The 21,674-nt window shown below is 39.3% G+C and overlaps 1 protein-coding gene across 10 annotated transcripts in view; it reads left to right on the forward strand.

The window, feature by feature from the left end:
* The window catches only part of LRFN2 (leucine rich repeat and fibronectin type III domain containing 2), a 154,403-nt gene extending 133,383 nt beyond the window's left edge, over positions 1-21,020 (forward strand). For all 10 annotated transcript variants that reach the window (XM_017742352.1, XM_017742354.1, XM_017742353.1 and 7 more), the window contains one exon: positions 18,202-21,020. In XM_017742352.1, coding sequence (XP_017597841.1) covers positions 18,202-19,120 — 919 coding nt within the window. In that variant the 3' untranslated portion in view covers positions 19,121-21,020. The remainder of the gene's footprint in view (positions 1-18,201) is intronic.
* Positions 21,021-21,674: the final 654 nt, after the last annotated feature.

Below are 21,674 nucleotides of genomic sequence, written 5' to 3' on the forward strand. Positions count from 1 at the left end.
AGAAATAAAAGCTTTTGGTGGCTAAAATCGGCAGCTATATCTCTGAATGACATGACTGATACACTACTCCCACAGGCAGCCCTTTTGGAAGCTGGTTCGTGATGTTATTATGCTGCTGTTTTTGGGATGTCATGTGCTTCAGAATGTACTTCCCAGCACACCTGCAAATGAAATGTCTGCCACAGATGCAGATAGAGTGGACAATAAATGATTGTCTTTCTGACATTTTCTTTCTGTGAAGTGAACAACAGTGACCAGAGTTTAAAAAGTGACAATAATCAGTCTTAAACTACTTCTCTGGTACCTCCTATCAGTGATCTGCTTTGCCCACTCTTGTTACATGCACATGTTAATCTGAAAATGATACCCTGACTTGTGAAGAAACTCCTAGAGAGCTGGTAATTTTTGTTGGCTTGGAAGGATTTATGAGTTTATCTGTACCCGGGATGTTCCATCATTTTCAAATTCTCAGGCTTTAAGTACCTGTGACCCTGAGGGAGGTGCAATGCTACTATTAATCATTGGTAGCAATGGGATATCCTCCATGCAATGCCATCCTCAATGGCATCATGTGCCATTGTCAATAGATCAGAGAGCTGCTGCTGACCTTAAAAGGAGAAAAGCAAAAGATAAAGGTCATCTTTGTTTCAACTACACAACAAAAGTTTTGAAAATGGCTTGTCATGAAAGCATTAAAGATCTGCTGTGCAAAACCCTGGGGCTGAATGATGCTGGCTTCCCTGACACGTGTGATAGTAGAATCACTTTAGAACTGAGTAGTACTGCAGAAATTAACATGGCTAAGCTGAAAAGGTACTGGTTTTACATTCTTCGGTGTTCATGTGGTCCTGTGACCTTCAGAAAAAGCTGCTAAATGTTTGGGGACTTTTTCTATGTCATTTTTAATAGTGATAAAAACACAGAGAAGTACCTCACAGTCTCAGGCAGGCTTCAAGTAGAAGTGATTGGATACAAAAAAGCAACTTGTCTTTGGATACTCTAGAGCTGGATTTAAATATCCTTTATGCATGAAATAACATGGACTTCATTTTACATGTTGTCTTTGTATCCCCTTCAATTTCAACCAGTTATCCTAGGTGTTTTCCCATAGTTAAACTGTTGATACTTCACGTTTATCATGGCCTTGGACAGGTTGTCTGTGACCACCTGGGCTCTGTCAAGTCTGTCCTTCAATCATTTTATAAAAATGATTTTATAAAAAAATTGACTATTTAGCTAGTCAGACAGACCATCCATCCATCATCCATGAGATTATTTTTTATATTCCAAATCTCCACAACACCTTGCCTCCTCTCCACAAGTATAGAAGTTCATACCATCCTCTGACTCCTCCAAAAGCAAAATTTAGAACTTTAATAATTCACAACAGCTTTAAATAGACTATGTCTCCATCCTGCCTCAAAGTCTGTTCTTTGCTTGTTTTTTTTTCTTCGTGTGCAGATGTGTAAACCACTCTTTATCTTTCTCAGGCTGAAGTGAGGACCTGTACATTCAAAGTGGAAATGAGCTGTGACATTTTTACCTTGTGGTATGAACCAGTAGACAGAGGTGGAGTTAGCAACTTTTCATCCCCTGAGAAATCCTTAAGTCCCCATGCCCAGTAAACCAGGGTGCTGTGCGTCAGTGGAAGGATCACTGGATAAAGTCCTCAGCCTGTGCTGGACTCTGCTGAACAGAAGGTCAGACTAGATCATCGTGACTACCCATACTGCTTTTTACATTTGGGAACCACCCCCTACAAAGGCAAGAATGTAAAAGCAGTCAAACTGTCAATCAAAGTCTTGTGGTGAAGTCAGCAGGTTCAATAAAACCGAACATCCCTCTGTAAGCTAATGCTACAATTGTATGCATTAAGGTTCCAATTGCCTTAACTTTTGTGAGTGAATACTCCTTACTTTAACTGGCAGTCATGTCACAGCAGTCATATGGATCTTAGGCTGTAACAAAAAATGGTATTACATGGCTTCCTCTTCCTTGAGAGCTAAGCAGAGCCTTTATAACTGACATGGCAGGGGCTGTCAAGCTTTCAGTCAGTACTTGTCTCCAAGCACCAACCCTCCCTGAACATTACTGAAAGTAAGGCTGATGGAAACAACAGGTAGTGACCATTTCAGAGACTTCTGGTTGTCTAGAAGTCTGGTAGGAAAGACCCTATCAAACCTTAATCAGTGTCCACAGGTGCAGAAAGCATATGGCAGGATCAAAGTCTCTACCCTTGTTTATTCCCTGGATACAATATTAAGCTATGATCCATGAAGTGCCTCCTATCCTGTTCCACTGGAATCTCGTGAATTGATTTTATCTCAGAAAGATACAGCTTGCAAAAAACACTTGTACTTGAGTAAACTAAGATGATGTCATGACACGTTGCATTGGGCTGCAGCTGAGATGGAAAAATATAAAAATGTATACTTCTTTCTTGCTTCACTGCAGGGATGTTCTTCACTAACCAGTCCCTTGGATTTTTGCATCCAAGGATATTTTGAGCACTGTAGACACATCTCTCTCTGACTTTCAGGCTGCCTTCTGTGCTGTGAGTCATTGGGGAAGAGGTTTGGTCCAGATGTGTCTTTTGGGGTGTATTGCTGTCTGGGATGGTCGGTGGTCCCTGCAGCCATTCATCATTGTCACCCTCTTTGCTGCTTCTCCTGCTGTTTTTGGTATGTCTGTGAGAAGGCCTCAAGCACTGCAAAGTCAGCAGAGCTGCAGGTGAGAGATTGCAAGAGCAGATTTCTTTTAAGAAATAATCACAGGCTCAGAGCAGTGGTACAGATTAGGCCAGGTTTAGTGAGTGCAAGCTCAGCCTGAAAACGCTTGCTTGTCCTTACTGAAGGAATTGTTAAGACACTGTGCTTGTGGCTGGGGGAGAAGTCTGAGTACCAGATAGCTCACTAGGGCCCCTGTGCGCACACCCATGACTCTACTCTGATTTAAATCAAGACGAAAATACTGATGCCTTTGCATGTTTTCTGTATTTGTTTTTATGGTCATATTGACCCATATACTTAAAATTCACCTTTATCCCGCATCCATGGCAAAATTTTCTTCTTGCCATCCTTAGAAGTGTACATATCTGGCATCAAATTGTAATTTCTGCTTAGTTAAGGGGGTTGTGTTTCATTCAGTTTTCTTAGCTAGGTCTGCTTTTTTCATGCCTTAGTAAACTTTTGTGTGGGCAACTACAGCAGCCATTTCTCTAACAAGCTTTAAATCTATTCTAGACAATGCACAGAACCATTGGAGAGCCATCTCCACCTGTATAGGATTGTCTTATGGACAAAAATAGAGCCAGGGTGTTCCTTCAACTCAGGGTAACTGTCTCTTGAGTTACAGAAAGCATTTCCATTAGAGACTATTCTAGTTAAATACTTTTGAATAGTGGTTAAAGCATTCTGAAGTCCTCAAAGTATTTGCCTGACACTAGAGGATGTTCACAGAAAAATTACCCTTTGCTGTCATTTCATGGGTCACTCTGAAGATGTCCACAGCTTCATGACGAAGACAGACTTTGGAATATGAGAAGATTGCTTTGTGATATTATGCTAACACCTTCTCTCTCAAAATGAGACCAGCGTAGAAATTTGTAACTTTGAAAATCTATCTCTTCATATGATTACAGGTTACTCTCTTCAGAGACAAAAAAGTGTTCTATAATGTCACATAGAAATTATGAACACAGAAAGGAGGAAAACTTCTGTACGTTTGCTTTTGAACCTTATAAAACTTGTCCCTGAAAGTAGAGCAAATCCAAGTTTGCTGAGCAATATGTAAAAGGCTAGTTGTACTGGGAGTGGGCTTTTCTCTCTCGAGGAATCATGAGCATGTTGGAAACCAGTAGACAGAAAAAAGCTCAACATGAGCAGTTTGAGAAAGAAAAAGAGAAGCTATCATCTCTTAAATTCTCCATTGGGGACGGTGTGATAAGTGATGCATACAGATACACTCCTACAAGATAACCCTTTTTTTAGGCTCTACCATATGTTCAGGAGCAGCAATCACATTTGTCTTCGTGCTGGAGGGAGGGTGGAGTGATTCATTCCATAGCAAGGTAAAAAATAATCCACATAGCAGTGGCGTCAGAAATATGACTATGAAAGTTCTGGGACACTTTAGAGAATAAAGAGGCCAGTGTCTGCCAACAAACCCAGAGTGCACAGGAGGAAAAAAGACCTGAGTGAAATCTGTTGCAGGCTACCATATATTTACATACGGAGTGAGAAATTACACAAGTGTTTATAGAAACTTTTCTGTTCATTCACCTTTTCTATGGCACTGCAAAATGTTGCCAGCATGGTCATTAAAGACCTACTCATCTTCTGAAACATGGTTATGAATTTTAGTCATGACAGAATAAATTCTTTTCTACTGGTCCCTGAAAGTAGAGCAAATCCAAGTTTGCTGAGCAATATGTAAAAGGCTAGTTGTACTGGGAGTGGGCTTTTCTCTCTCGAGGAATCATGAGCATGTTGGAAACCAGTAGACAGAAAAAAGCTCAACATGAGCAGTTTGAGAAAGAAAAAGAGAAGCTATCTCTTAAATTCTCCATTGGGGACGGTGTGATAAGTGATGCATACAGATACACTCCTACAAGATAACCCTTTTTTTAGGCTCTACCATATGTTCAGGAGCAGCAATCACATTTGTCTTCGTGCTGGAGGGAGGGTGGAGTGATTCATTCCATAGCAAGGTAAAAAATAATCCACATAGCAGTGGCGTCAGAAATATGACTATGAAAGTTCTGGGACACTTTAGAGAATAAAGAGGCCAGTGTCTGCCAACAAACCCAGAGTGCACAGGAGGAAAAAAGACCTGAGTGAAATCTGTTGCAGGCTACCATATATTTACATACGGAGTGAGAAATTACACAAGTGTTTATAGAAACTTTTCTGTTCATTCACCTTTTCTATGGCACTGCAAAATGTTGCCAGCATGGTCATTAAAGACCTACTCATCTTCTGAAACATGGTTATGAATTTTAGTCATGACAGAATAAATTCTTTTCTACTGCTGAAGTATTGAAACCAATTAAGCATTCTTTAATATTTCAGCTTTATGTAATCACTATGAGTCAGAGTTTTATCTTCATTAGGTGCATAGCCACATGAATTTAGGACCAGACTAATTTTTGACTTGTGGCTTATAGTCAGGCTATTGTGGAAGAGAGAAATGCACACATTGTGACAAATCATTTGGCTCTGTTTGGAGTTTCTGTTGTCTGAGGTAAGTTAATTTTAGTCTACCTATGAGGCACATTAGATAGTAAATTCTAAGAGTTATGTAAAAGCCAGTAGCTCACAGAAGTTTTCTGCAGTGCCACATTTATCTCCACTTCATCCCTGAATGCAGCCGTTTCCAACAACGAAGAAATGATTTTTGGCACTGTCACAGTACGGCAAATATTTCTCAATAAAAGATGCACGCTGAACATGGGGGATGGTACAAATACACACCTGCAAAGACAGAGTGCACGTGGCTGGGAAATGACGGCACCCTAAGTGTCGGGTTTGAAAGCAATCTTAAAGTGAATAAAAAGCCCTCGAGGTGCTTGGACACAGGATTTTTCACATCTCTACTCTCTCCTGAGAGAGGCACAAGGGATGAAGCAGGAGTGTGTTCTGCTTGAGATGTCTCCAGCAACTGTGGAAACAAACGCAGCTCTCAAGCAGATTTTCAGAACCAAGGACAGTTCTTATTAGACCACTCCCACGTTTTTTCTTTTACTACATTCATGAGGGAAATGTGGGAGTTCCTTTAACAGATAGTTGGGTACAGGCTACATCCTCCTATCTTGTACAATCAGAGTTGCTATTCAGTAGGTTTGCAGCTTCATTTCTTCTGCTGGTGACTGTCCTTCTCTTGCTTTGGTGAGACAGAAAAAAGGAAGGAAATTAAACTTCTAAAAAAAATGAAAACCTCTTCTCTGTAAAGCTGGCTGACTTCCCCAGCAAGAAAGTAGGAAAAGCCATCTCATCAGTCAAGGTGCTCATCTGGCCCTTATTCTCTCTTCATGCCGCAGAAAGACACTGTGCCTTGCTGGAGTCCTGCCACAGACTGATGGTTCTGCTTATCCTAATTCCACATGTCATGGGATTGGCACTGTCTTGGTGTCACCTAGGAAGGGGATTGAAACAACATTCAGAGAGGTGAACTCAGAGCCCAGCATCTGTGTATCAAGTGGTACAGAGGCAAGTTTAGGACTCCCTCTAACCCAACCCACTGCAAACAAGCCAAAATAGTTCTGCTAATGAAGCACAACTTGACAGTACTCAATAAGGGAGTAAAAGTTCCTTATTCCCATGCTCATACACTCTGAGCTGCACTCTGGTACTTCTAAGGCAACCATTTATGGAGAAAAGAAGGGAAAATGCTTTCCCAAGTGCAACACATTTTGTTCTTTCATCATTGCAGATCTAAGAAATCTCCCAACCCATATAGTGGTTATGGAGGGTCATGCTTAAATTTCCTCTTTAAGTTTACATTAGGTATTACAAAAGTTGAGTCAAATGCTGATTAGTATACTGATTATACTCATGACGAATATATGTATGGGAAAACAGAGTCATATAACTAATGCACCCTAGCACCCTAGAATGCAGTGCTGGCTGTGCTCTCCAAAGAAGCCTGAAATCTTGTATTTCTATGTAGTGATTTTTTAAATGTTTATTGCACTCCTTTTCTAGGAATGAGTCTGACTTTTGACTTCTTAGTCTTTTTGAAGGGATCACACTAAGGTTTTGATGCTGCTTGGTGTAATGAATCAATGTTCAGCTCAATCTTTTTGTTGCTAAATATCAAGGAACACTTGGCAAATTTCTACTACTGCTCATTTTGACAGGATGAGGACAGCATTCCCTTGTCTGATAGTAGAGGTGACTAATGTTTCTGTATTCTTCAAGCAAGCAAAAGTTGTACATTTAGTACCGTTGTGCATTTGATTTGCATTTTATTCCTTGCTCTTTTTTAGCTCTTGGGGTAATTTTTGCATGTTCTACTTATTTAAGCTATCTGGAGTTACAGCAGGAAAGCTCAGAGAAGATTTTACAGAGTGAAGAATTTTGAGTTTTTCAGGCTTTACCCTTGAAGCTCTCCAAAGCAGAGCAATCTGTCAGTCTCTTCCTTCATTACTCTTTGAAAGCTTTTTGAGCAAAGATAAAGAAAAATCCATTCTTTCATTTCCCTTTCAACAGTACAAAGCACTCTTACACATGTTATTCCACAGAATTTACAGAGTTTTTCAGTAAAATTATTCATAAGCTGCTTTTCATTGTTTGTAATGACCTCATATGGATGCCTATAACAAGTAAAAGCTTTTGTTCTCCTGGTGAAAAATGAAATATCCATGCCTGCAAAAGCCTCTAGGAATGATGACTAGCAATTAATCATGGTAAAGGAATAATAAAGCTGGAAGATCTGGGTGTAGCTGTATCAACAGACTTGATGCCATGCCTACCATTTGTTGTACTTGGGGTTTTCTGTGCAAGCTAATTAACTTGTTGGTCACCTGCTCGCTGTCTGAGTCCATTTCATCTTAAAACCCTATTCAGCAAAACTGTGTAATTTAAGCCATAAGTGGGTAAATCTCAGGAGTCAGGTAAAACTTTAATCAATTGGTGAAGTTCAAACATAAGAAGAAATTCTGCTCTCTTCTTAATGTTACACCATCAAACCTAAAGAGAACAATTGGGGTTCTCTGAAATAAAAGGGAGATACCAAATTTGAGCAGTCCTATATCTGTAAACTCATTTAATATGCAACTTTGCTAAAGAGTAGGGTTTCTGTTCTTTTCTGGTACTTACAAATCTTCTGCATATTTTCTGTGAGAGAGAACTAATTTGAGGATGGCCAAATATATATTTGCAAAGTATATAGCTGGTAGCTGGAAGAGACCAAAATCCAATAAACACTGCTCAAACTTTCCAATGAGTTCACTAATGGGATGCATAGCCTGGATTCTGGACTGCGGATATTTGCTAGGCTGCCAGTTGTCTGCTTTTAGACTCCTAATTGTGGAGAGTTTGTAACGTGTAAATAAATAGTAGACTACTTGTTACTAAATTTTGTTCATGTACCAGAAATCTGTGGCACATGTCTAAGATCCTTCATCAGAGAAATGTATTGCTAAATGACAAAACATACTTCTAGACAATAAAATCATGCTACTGTTGGAAACTATAACTGACTTCTCATTTTCTTTCTCCTGGGGTCATTATAAACTAAAGCTTGTTTTCTTGCTGGATGGGTTTTACTTTCCTTTTCAGTAATGGATTTGTCACTCTTCACACAGTATGCTTTCGGTCCAGGCTCAGCTTTGAAAGAAGCAGGGTGTCTCTGGTTGGTGAGCAATGCTTTTGTCTAATTTTGGTATCACAAACTGAAAGGATATAACTGTGTTTTATCCTTTCATAAAGCATTCCAAAATTCAACATCTCCACATCTTTCTAGCCTATCCAGTCCTTCTAGCCTGCCTTTGCTTTATGTGCAATAACCAGAAAGTGGCAAAATGTCAAACTTCTGCTTTAGGAAATGCCTTCATTACACATCTATGTTCCTTTTTTCTTTTTTGTTTTCTGCTGTTTTTCTCCCCTTAGGAGACCATATTTTTGACCATTAGTGATTTTTGCACCCCTTGTTCTCATTCTGCATATGAAAAAACAATTTTTCCCTAATGTTATTGCAAAAGTCACCTTGAATAATTCTGGTTTTCTTTACCTTATGCATGTTTCATGGAAATTTTGTTCCAAAAGGTTTTCTTGCTCTTCTAGCTCAGAATCGAGAAGCTTGATGATTACTTTGCTTATATGTTTTTGAAAAAGTTTCCTCAGTTTACAAGAAGCAAGCAATTCTTCTGTATCCCTTTTACATAGTAAAAGGTATTTCCAGTTTGCTAATTGGGTAAAGGGTTTGCCAGAGAGGTTCTCTAAACATGCATAAACTATGTCTGTGTCTTTGGTGAGTTGATAGATATTTATTTGCCTCACTTTTCAAGAATTGGTAAATGCAGTTCTTCCTTTCTCTCCCCTGGGAATTGAACTATTTTTTTAACCTTCATGGTAAGAGAGATGCTTGAGATTCTGGTAGATAACCATTCCTTATTGCTTGAGACTATCTACAGGTTCAGTCACTGGGATGGAGAAACACTTGAATGATATGTGTTTAAACTTTTTAATAATGCATAAATTGTGTCTTAAACTGATGCTGAGACATTCTTCTGTACAAACTGATATATTGGAGTATACACAGTTTCTATGGGTAGTGATGCCCATTTCATTTCATTTCATTTCATTTCAAGATTCTTGTTTTTGGTTGGAATAATTAGAATAGTCTTGTCAGCTGTTAGCTGACTCTACACTTCTCTTTCCAGTGCACAAAGATTTTTTTGACAGAAGAACTTGAAACAGCATGTTGGAGTTTGCTTTGGCCAGCCAATTACAAAATACGGGCAAAAAAACCTAACTTCAAGCAGTGCCTGGAGTTTCTGTCATTCCAGCATGACCTTCTGGACGTAAAATTATCCTATGTGGTAGGACACCAAGTTTCTGCAGGACATGTGGGTTTCAACCTAGTGTAAGTGCTCTGAGCTGCAAGCATGAAGAAAATTGCTAGTATAACTGAGGATCCCCTTCATTTCAGCTCACATGAGCTCTTACAGAAAAAGGAGGTGGACATCTGTTAACCACTATAGGATCCCATCATTATAATTTGCACAGATTTCACTGCCTGGAAATAAGCGGAAAACCCCACTTGTAAATCTCAAGAAAGGACAGCATATAGATGAATCTGACAGCTGTGTTCTGCCAGGAAAATAGCAAATTCCCTTCTTCAAATTAGTTTCATTTGAGTTCTGAAATGTGCTCATTACTTCTAATGCTGCTCCCTTCTGGTGACCTCTGCTGGTATGGTAGGATGACCTTTTCTGATGTAACTGTCCAACACTGCAAAAAAGAATTCGGAATTACTTGAGTTAGAGAGAATAATCATGACCCTTCAGCCAAGTGTATGAGCCATTTGTCTATAAAAAACTGAGAACAGTGTGTCCCAGGTCCCAAACTCTGCTTAATGACTCGAACACCCCTTTCATGGAAAAGTTTTACCTCTTCCCATCTTTAGAAACAGGGTGGTTATAATGTGTTGCTGCATTATCAGTTGCTGACTTTACACGCTGTTGAGTAATCTGAAATATACTGGCTGGCTCTTTGAAATGTTGCTGTGAGTTATGATAGCTTTCTAACTCTACATTTACATGTAGATACAGAGTGAATTCATTAGTGTGGCTCTGCATTGTTTCCATAAATACTTCAGCTTCACATTTACTAACAGAAATATTGTGTGGGCTTTCAATTACTCTGCTAATGAGCTTAAATATGTTTTAGTTGGATTTGAATTAGTGTGAGGAATTTTTTTTCTGAGGCAGTTAGTATAATGAGGTGAAAGGTGTTCTCTGTGTCGCTGAATAGCTTGGGTGTGACTGGATTAATCTTTAGTGCTGACAAGGCTTCCTAGAGTGTACCTGCTTTCCCTCTAAAGATAAAATTGAAAGCTCAGGGCACTAAATGTCTGCTGCTGTCATGTCCACATGAAATAGCTTATAGCACAGATCAGGGAGCCTGAAAGTCTAATTTTGTGTTGTCAAACCAACATGAACGAAAATGAGATTGTCCCAGAGCAGTAGCTTGCACCTGGACAGATGAAGTAAGAACCTTGACTGATTCAAAGCATCAGAAGATGGTTCTGGTGATCTTCATTCATCCAAGCACCTCACCCATTGTGCCCAACTGCAGCTCCCTGTGGTTTGCAAGAATCTTGTTGAGAATTGTAAGGAGAAGAGGGTTTTCCCTTCGAGCAATGGCAATGGAGTGGAGCAGAATACCTTGTACCATGGTTCCCCTTTCTCAGCCTTGTGAAGTAATGTCCCCTAGAAGCCTACACTTTCCTCTGTCACCTGCTAAATTACTTCAAAGCACTCCCAGGGGACATTATTCAGCAGCCTATCAAAAAATTTTATATTCTCTGAGCCAATAGTTTAAAGTTTGGGATGTTTTGTGGTTTTTTTACTTTCCTTTGTAACACAAGGCATATATTCATTATCAGTATCTCTCTGGCTCACCATCTTCTGACAGGCATATCAATTGCTTTTGTCTCTGCCTTCTCTTCCCCACCTCCAACCCCACTTTTACAAAAAAGCAGAAAAGAACATAAGCAAATTAGGAAATAATAATGAAATGATATGTACTATATGTTTTATTTGACAAGACAGATTCTCTGAAGGGCAGCTGGATGTATGAGCAATAAGAACACAAGTTTTAGAAAAGCAAGAAGGGATTTGTGTTTAATAATAAATATTCCATCTGAAGGCAAAATTATGATCACATATCATAAAACCCCCCAAAACTAATAAAATAAAAATGCAGGAAATTATTCATGCTGGGTTGATTTAGTGTTTACTGAACAAGTCTGGCTACCTCCTGGTATTATCTGACATTTCCTTATGTTGACGTGACTGACAGAGGAATTATGCCCTGTTGCTAATACTAACAAATATCTCTTTTCCCAGAACACCAGAAATACAACTGTCATTTTTTCAAGTTGCAGGTCACAATAGGTCTCTGTCTTTCCCAGATCCTAAATTAAAAAATTGTGAATCAGATGCCAAAAGAGAGATCACACACAAAATATACTTGGTACTTTTTACCTGTTTTTTTGTTAAATTCCTGAGGCCTTAGCATGATCTGAAGACACATATTCAAAGAATTCTTTTGAAATCTGAAGGATCAGAAATTAATCTCCATTGTTAGCTTACTTAATTTGTAATAATGTTTTAGATTTTATTTTCATTCCATCACTACAGAAACTGGGGCTTTCCAGGATAAAAATACAGAAAAAAATTACATGAGTATATACCATAAAACTTTCAAGCAAATCACAAAGGTTGGAAGCCAAGAATGCTAAGTGCGCAGCCCAAATTTGTCAATTGCATGCTCTTGCTCCCAGGCAGTACATCATGTGTGACATTTTCACTTCAATTTAGATCCTTCTAGTCTTCCTCTATATTTTTCTGCCCTTTTCTCCAGAGTTCTTAATCTCTGTCCACCATCTGGGCTTTTCCCACTGCCTAGATTCACTTCACTTTCTTTACAATTGTCTTGGCTTTGCTGAAAGATCTTCACCTTTTTTTACAAGATTTTTAGTCAGTCTTTCTCCGGTATGCTGATACTTTCTATCTCCCATTGATACTTTTCCTCTCCTCTACCATCCTACTTTAATCTTACTGTGGTTGAAGGTGGACACTCCACCTGAAATGTAGGACTATTAGACCCTTCTACAATACTCAATGGCAGATTACCTGGAATTTTTTTTTTTTCCAGAAAAACATATGAAACTGGGCTGAAGGAAAAAAAAAAAAACAACAAACCAACAAGTATCTTAACAGGGAACTAACTTATAAATGAAATAAAGGATCACTGAAAAATGAGAATTGTTCATATTCCAGTGTTTAACTTTTCTGGATTGATTTCTAGTTCTGAGAGTAATGTTTTGCACTTAAGTGAAAGCAACTTAATATAAGAGGAAGTTTAGGAGTGTACAGTGAGACTGATATTTTCACAGTAAGGCATTACTATACAGAGAATTTAGTGTGCTAACTAAACGGGATATAATTTTACAAAGCAATTGCTATTTCGCCCTGGCACGTCTCTTTCTTTTCCCCTCCTCATTGTAAGTTACAGTGCATAATGACACCACCAGCTAGCAGTTGCTCCATAATTAGTGTATAGTCTACAACAGCTACAAAATTCACACCCTAGGAATTAAGGTTTTTTTACCTTTTTTTTTTTTACTTCTCCTTTTTCTGATACAGCATTTAATAAATTAGCATGACTCTATTTTGAGCTCCTGGCATTTATTTCAGATGGAGAAATTGTATACAGGTAGTATATAGACCCAGATAATAAATCAAAAATTGTGCATAGATAGTATATAGTACTGGGTAATATAAAAAAAAAAGAAAAAAGACTATGAGAAAAGCAACATAGTCTAGCATGTTAGTATAAAACTGATTCTTGGAAGTTGCAAGTACCTTCCCAAAGGAATTGCCTTGACAGGTCCCTACAAGTTCTGTGATTAAAGCAGTTTTGGGCTAAAGCTAGATGGTATCATATCCTTCCTTTGATGGAGAAAAGGAACAGAATTGCCTAGCCAATTAACCTAATCTGGGTTTTGTCTAATTTGTCTGTTTTGCATAACCACAGTATTAACCAGCAGTTCAGTCCTGCTAATCCCCAGTGCTACACAGAAGAAAAGAATCGTTTGTATATTACAGTGTAATCACAATATCTGCTAATTTCCTCCGATACAATACAGGCCTCCTTTGAAAGAAGATTGCTGGCATTATCCCCATTTTATAAATGAGGAGACTTACAGTACAGCAAAATGATTTCTTGAGAACTGAGAGTTACTGATAAAGTGGAGCCTGATATCAATGTAGCTGATAAAGGAAGAATAAAACTCAGTTATCCTAAATTCTCAGCACAGTTCACTTTCTGCAAGCTTCAGTGCTCACTTACATCTGGGATTACTGCTGAAGTCTGCAGCAAACCTTTTTCCCTTGTATTTCTAACTAATTTATTTTCTAATTTCCTTAATATCACCACACTCTGAAGTGAATAATTACAAAATGGCTTGCTTTCTGTATGTTGTGTCCACAAGGACATAACAAGGACATTTGGTGGTGGTACAAAATAAGGTTGACTTCAAATAAGAGTTCTAGCACTCTCCTTCCCTGTTTTCAGAAAGTGTCTCATGGACTCATTTTGGTACTTTCACAAAATGAGACACGAATCTCCATGGATTGAAGACCATGCATTTCTTGAAAAAGCCCTGCAAACTTTCATCTTGGCTTCATAGCTCTTCATCACACATTAACCTCCTAGGAGAGTATCTGCCTACTGCTGTTCTAGTTCAGATGCTTATGCCATGCCCCAATCCTGGCCATAGGTCTCCTCCTCTTCCAGCAATTGTACCAAAGTGTGAGAGAAGGGGGCTTTTTCTTGTAAATCAAGAAGGTCATTTGTAAGACCCCTAATCCTCATTTTTTTCCTTATAGAGGCAGGATTTTCAGAGAGGTCAGAAACTTGTTAATATAGGAATAGTTTTCTTTGGGGTATTTTGACCTTCAGATAGGATTCAGAAGCTAGATTAAGAATCAGAAAACAAAACCCTGGCAGGAATGTGGAGATTTGCCTGCTCTTCCTACTCCAAAGAGAATAAACCAAATGAGGAAGGCAGGCATTACTGTGTTTTATGTGTTTGGACAGTGACATTTCTGTGAGATTTTCAAATTTTGTCTTGACCTAGCTGGGACTAAATTTACACTTTCCCCATTGATGTATTTGTGTATTTTATTGCTTTCCCAGTCCTCACTTCTCCTGGATTCCTTAAACTAAAATACATTAAAACCTTTCATAAGCTATAATCTATAAGCAAATCTTTTCTTAGTTGATCTCCTCCTGCAGTTAGTCAACTGTCGCTTTATTTTTCCTGAAGAAAAGCTAGTATCAGGTTTAGATCTCTATTTCTCTTCTGTGATAAGAAGCATCTCTGCAAGATCACCCTGCCCTGAAGAGCAGGCAGACAATATCGAGCTTGTTTCTTCAAGATACCTCAACAGTTAAGTGTGTTTGCTATCTGAGGGCTAGCGAGTGAACACCAGGATCTTCTGAGTTCTAAAAGCTAACGACTTTCAAAAGCTTATTTTGACCTCTAATGCAGCACATCCTTGCTATCTGAAACCAGCTTTCTGTGTTTAGCTGATGAGTGGACTGAACAAGCCCTGCAAGATGTCTGCCTAGATCCAGTTTTACTGGCCCCTCTTAGTTTTACTGCAGCTCTGAGCCATTGAGTCCCAGAACCAGGGCATGGTGGTCCATGATTAATGGCACGGCACGTATGGAGGAGCCATGAAGAGACACCCCCTCTTAGGCAGCAAAGCAAAGACTGAAGTGGCATTTTGCAGCTACCTGTGTTGGGGAAAATCAAAGAAAGAGTCATCAATATCCCAGAATGAAAATGTGTCTGCATTGATTTTAGATGTGGGGAGCGTTAAGAGATGTCATCCATCATATCTGACTGGCAGTATGTTTGGGGAGGGTAGACCAAAGCGTGGAGGAGTGCCAAAATGCTCTTAAAATTTGGCAAGTTCAAGAAAAGATGATCACCTTCCCTGTAAGATAGAAAACTAAGTCTGAAATTAATTACTTAACTCCTAGTACTCCTGAAATTGTTACTTATTCCTATGCTCAGCTGATCCTTGGCAGAGTAATTAGAATATTTTACAAGAACATTTAAAGTTTATTTACAGAAACAACCAAAATTCTTCATTTTAGATGTATATGGAGAGTTGTTTGCTTTTTCCTTAATTGTGATTACAACTGTGATCTTATATAAACCTATTATAAGTCCCAATATTATCGCAGCTGTAGCTTCCAGGATTGATTGAATTTAGGAATGACTCCGTTTCTTTTAAAGGTTAAGATGAGGTTTTTATTATAGTACATTTCAACACAGTTAACCTGTCCATGCTTTAGGACTAGTTATGGCCTCACTTCTGTACATTTAAAAATAGATTGGCTTTACATTTCTTCCACTATTCACTATCTGCCAGTCCTTGAAATATTCTAGGCAGTTACATTTCCTTGGAAGCTTGTGTGTAATTGTGTTTGAAGAAAGCAAATTGTAAATGATTTGGGCTATCAGTGTCCACTGAAATTGGGCATTAGCGTGTGAGCCTGAACAACTGCATTTCTATTTTTGTATGTTTGTTTGCTTTTGTATGTTTGAAAAGAGCCACATCCTCACCTGAGGCCAGACTGAAGGGCTGTGTCAGTAGAGAGAAAGCATAAACGCAGAGAAGACCAGACATGTGCAAAACTATGAAGCATGTAAACCCGGGTGTTTGCTCCTTGCTTGGACACAGTGGTCTCTCTTGCCTCTGTGTTTCATCAGTGCAAAGCCAAAGGAACCACTCTAACAGATGGTATTACAGTCCTGTTTTTCCAAGAGTTATGACCCAAGTCCAAGACCCAATTTGTAGGGCTGACTACTCTTTCTGCTAACAGTGCAACTTGTTTGTAATGAGGTTTTACAGTGAAATAACTTCTGAATGACTTTACACATGGCAGAATGTTTTTAAGCTTTGGGCTGGTAGTGATGGTGAAAAGTGGAGTATAGCACTACAGAAGGAGATTGGAAGCAATTGGTGAAACTATTCCAGAGTTTAAAATCAAATGTTTGACGATCAATAGTATTCTGTTATTCCATATATCATCCTTAGTTTGTACATATATACTTCCTTGAACAATTCAACAGAGTGCAGTCTGCTGTGGGCGGTGGGGTTTTGTTCACAGAGCCACAAGGAGAGTAGAATAATTAGAAATAGCTTGAGACCAAATATTTCAACTTTTGGAAACAATTTTAAAAACATTATCTGGAGTGTTTCATGAGGGCTGCTTTATGACCTCTCGGCTCATTCTGAATAGCTCATCTATATCTGTGTCGAACAGCTCCATTAGGATGACAAATGTGCCTAGAATCCCAAATACACATTGAGTAAACCTGCCAGATGATTATATTCCAAGCGTCTCTCACTGATCTTTCTTTTCCTTACAGAATTTTTTTTCTGTGTTTGTTTGCTTTTTAAAAAGGAGCCACAACCTCGCCTGTGGCCAGACTGAAGGGTTGAGTAAGTGGCGTGAATGCATAAATACAAAGATGATCAGAAAATCATCTTTGCAGTGCCTTGACGCTGCTGCTTCTCTGTGCAGGTCTGTTCCCTCCCACTGCACAGAAGGTGCTCGGCAGAGCTGCAGTTTGTGCTAGCTGTGGCAATGATTTGAGGCTGAGGAAGCCTGGCACTCCCACAAGGAGTCTGCCTTGCTCCTGTGCCCAGGCCTTACCATCCCAGATAGTCACACCAGCTCACTGTGTGTTCTAAGTGCCTGTAGGACTCCCTTTTTGCTGGTGCAAAAGACCTGCAGATCTAAGTCATAATGGGCTGTTTTAATTTCAGCTTTTTTTCTCTCACTCAAGCCTGTAATGAGGCAGTAATGAGAAACATGCATGGGGTATCTCTTTGGTGTTATTCTTGGCTACCCACCAGGCACCAAATCTGGGATTCTCCACTGTGTCCCACTAATGTGCTGCAATTTTCACCAGTCTGAAATGGGGGTAGACCATGTTCATTCCCATCTGCTAATTTTGAATGCTAGTCATGCTCTAATATTGCATGAGTTCAAATGACTGCTTAAGTTCTGTGGCAGCAAAGAATAATGTCCATAAATGTCCCAACTTGGAGCACAGCTTGGGCCTAGCTATTTGGTTTTTGGACATGGAATTATACATGAGCAGAATTTTTTGTTGTAAATAATCCTTCTTATTTCCATCCCTGTATCTTCCTACCTCTCCTCACTCTTCCACAGCCCATACTGCCAATGCCAGTGTTTCTTTTTCACTCACACAGGGGAAGGTGGTTGCAGGGATAAATTTCTGGCAAAGATGATGATGGTAGCTGCATTTTTAGGAGACATTTTCCAGAGTGGGGAGTAGGAGGATGGGGAAAGTAAGTGGGAGAGTGGAGAAAAAGAGAGAAATGGTTGCCTGCCTTGCATTCTCAGTCAATGAGAAAACTAAGCGTAGAGCCTTGTCTTCACAAGGTAAGTAATCTGCTGATGTTAGACAGTAAATGTTCAGGCACCTGTGAAGTGATGTGACAACTGCCATGTTGAGACTCAGCAAGCACAAGGGTCATTTGCATACTAGAAAGAACGGCTCTTTGTATGTTTTTATTCTGAGTTATTTGTTCAGGTTTGAATATATTTCAGATTAGGACAGATGCAGGTGAGGAGAAAAAAAATCCCCAGTCTAGTCTGGTCTGCTTTTTCTTATTTCCTTTATTACACAGTTGAGAGCTGGCCCTCAAAACTTGGGTGTTACTGAATGCTGGGATGTTGAACTCGCAGGAGCTGGGAAGCTTGAATGCTTGTTGGAATTTTATGGCTCTGAATTTTATGGCTCTTCTCTGCCAGTGCTCGGAACAGTTAACACTATGTTGTTCTTATGTCTGTTCTCTCTTACCTTTGTGTCAAGAGTAATCAATTCTTTTTTCTTTTTCTTTTTCTTTTTTTTTTTAAGGATGATACCAGCTACAAACAAGGCCTTTGTTGTAACCAACCTTGTTTCTGGAACAGGCTATGACCTCTGTGTCCTGGCAATGTGGGATGACACGGCCACAACCCTTACTGCCACCAATATTGTGGGATGTGCCCAGTTCTTCACCAAAGAAGACTACCCTCAGTGCCAGTCAATGCACAGCCAGTTCCTGGGTGGGACCATGATTCTGATCATTGGAGGCATCATTGTGGCAACTCTGTTGGTATTCATTGTAATTCTCATGGTCCGCTATAAGGTCTGCAACAATTCCCAGGGGAAGATGTCTAATGTCAGCAACGTCTACTCACAGACAAATGGAGCACAACCAGTTCAGAATGGAGTCTTGCCCCAAGTCAATCCCAAAGTGGTGGTGAGAAATGAACTTATGGAGTTTAACTGTCAGTCTGCACGGAGCAGCATCTCCTCTTCCTCCAGCTCTGCAAATAGCCGTGACTGTGACAACTACAGTCTCCAAAGTGAACAGGGCACATTGTCCAGTAAATGGAGGCCTCCTTCCCGGTCAAAACACAATATTGACCGGCTAATGGGAGCTTTTGCCTCCCTGGAACTGAAATGTCAGAAAAAGGAGGAAATGACAGACTCCAGAACTTCCACAGTGGCCCGCCACTCGGACAAAGAGCCACTGCTGGGCCAGTCGGAGTCCAAATTCCGCAGCTTCCTCATGTTGCCTCTGGAGGGCAAAACTAAACGTAGCCATTCTTTTGACATGGGAGACTTTGCCACATCTCAGTGTTGCACCTACCCAAAAAAGATAACAAACATTTGGACAAAGAGGAGCCTCTCAGTCAATGGCATGCTTTTGCAGTATGATGACAATGACCTAACAGGAGCAAAAGGGACATTTGGGAGCTCAGAGTGGGTAATGGAAAGCACAGTGTAAATATCAGTGTCTCCTCCCTTCTCTTCTCCCCTCGTGTTATAAAGCGTGGTTTGCTTCAGGGCCATGCAATTGGAAAAAGAGGGGAGGAAACGTTTTCAGTTGTACTGGCCAAAAAGATAGGTAAGCAAGTAAGTAACAGGGATAGTAAAAGAGAAAGAGGGTCATGAAATGTGAATAGGCACGTATGGTACCATTCCTGTCTGGCCCCAACTAAACCATGTGGGAATGTTTCAAAGAATTTGCTAGTTGTATTTAGCATTGCTTTCCAAAAGTTACTCAGACTCTTGGTGAACCTTCACACAAGATTAAACAAGGAGGATGAAAAGGGGTTTAACAGCAGAAATTTAATTTTACAGGGTTTCTTTTTATTTTCTTTCTTTTTTTTTAATGGCACCACTATTTTTTTTTTTTTTTAACCACAGAAATACACTTCTGTGGATATGACTGGTGCTAGGCTATATCTGGTTGTCATTGCAAGTGATTTTCTCAAAAGTGCAGGCAGGGCACCCACAGGGACAGATAAGAGTAAATTGTTCAGCATAATCTCATGGTGTTAACTGTGATATCTGGGCAAACAATATTTGTTGTTGAATGGACTTTTGGTTGGGATTTAATTATTTCTGTTCTGCTTTGATTTGTTACTGCTTTTGAGTTGCTTTTTTCCCACAACAGAAGGTACGTTTCTATGCATATTTTGGTTTTGTTGTCAGCCTCATCAGATACCCCAGATGGAAAGGAGGATATGTACAAAGGTCAAATATCTGATGTACTGTATAACCCACCTCTAATACCATCCCTTTTTGTCCTAGGAAAAATTGAATCTAGGGACAAATTAAAAAAAATATCATCCTCTTTCTTCCATCTCCTTCATAGCCTCTGCTTGTCAATGCTCAAGGCATATTGGAGCAGATATTGAGATCCGTAGGGATGCTGCTATCAAAGATGGGAAAAATAGTTATCAGGATACCCTAACAAAGGACAAAGAAAGGGAAAACAGAAGTAGCTCCTGGGAACTCTCCACATTATGAATACGTGGCTTCTGGTAGAGGTCACATTCTCACTCTGCTAAAATGACACACTTGCACCCTACTGTGACAAAAGCTCCTTGTCTGTACAGTCCCATGACATGTCTTGACTGTACCAGTAACATCAGGAAAATTAAGTTTTTGTATATTTCAGGGGATTGGTTATGTTTCAAATTAGCCACAAAAGTTGAGTTAAATTTGGGTGTCTCAGAGCAGGGGGTGTCCCATGTATCCCCTGCATTACATGCATCCCTTCCCCAGTCTGGTGCACTCCTACTCCCCTGTCTCTCATCCTCAGGAAGATACTTATAACAGGAGCTCATCAGGGTTTGTAAACAGATTCTCACATTGGTTTTCGGTGAGCATTGCTGTGGTTGTAAAAAATACACATGGCCCATCCAGCAGAATTTATTGTCCTTACCAATTTTACTGCGATTTCTAGCATTCTGCTGGCTACTGCGACTGTCCTGTCATTTGTTTATTTATTGTTTGATCAGCTGTTGGGAACCATTCTGAAATTGCGCATTGTTACTATGATTTTGTAAAAGATGTGGAGAAAGTGTGCAATGCACAGAGAAAATTACACATGAAAAAACTCTATGTATATTTTTTTTAAAAGGTTCAGAGATATATTGTGACATGGCTGTGTACTTGATCTTGTATCTGTCATGTTTCCTACTTGGAGTTTTAGATAATGACATCCCTGTGATCAGAATATTTTTTCCTTTATTTTCTTTCTCTTTTTTTTTTGCTACAAAATGTACAGTAAAAAAACATCCTTGGGGAAAAAAAAAGGACCTGCTTTTCATTTATTCATTATTCTGTGGTCTGCTTTGAAACCTAAGAAATAATTATTTCTTAAATTATGTTGAAAATTTAGACATTTGCTTTTTCTTTCCCACAAACTGTCTTTGACTTCAGGATTTTAGGTATAAAGTAGGAATCAAGAAATATATACTTTTTTGGAATTCATAAGAAAAGATCCCGTAAAAGGCATTTCACCTCTTTTTCTGTTGTTACATTTATGCAGATCTATATTACCAGAGTACTCTAAACCCTGATCCAAAATCTGCAGACAGGTTTAAACAATTTTAAACTTAGGACCTGACTTTCTGTAGGATTTTGCTCAGATTGTTGCTCACCAACAACATTAATAGATTCAAGAGAGATCCAATCAAACTTTGTTTGGAACATTTTTCAAACTCTCTGTTTTTCTAATGCTTTCTGAGACGAATGACAGCTCCAGTGCCAGAATCTACATAATCCAACCGTCCAGATGGCAGTTCATATTAACCATTAATGACATTTTTATTTACGTTGCACTGAAAACTCTTAAAGACGTTCATGTAGTGAGTTAGTATTTTTCTTTTCCTTGTTCCACTGTGGTGCAGTTGGAGTTTTTTATTATGCTGCTGCTTTGCTCTGAACATGACATCTGGGTTGTTTTTAATTTAGACATTGAGTTCATCTTCAATGTTAGTAGCATATTCAGCCATGAATTTTCAAAGTATATCACATACTCTTTTCCC

This window comes from Corvus brachyrhynchos, unplaced genomic scaffold (assembly GCF_000691975.1).
Source record: "Corvus brachyrhynchos isolate BGI_N302 unplaced genomic scaffold, ASM69197v1 scaffold188, whole genome shotgun sequence".
Taxonomy (NCBI): domain Eukaryota; kingdom Metazoa; phylum Chordata; class Aves; order Passeriformes; family Corvidae; genus Corvus; species Corvus brachyrhynchos.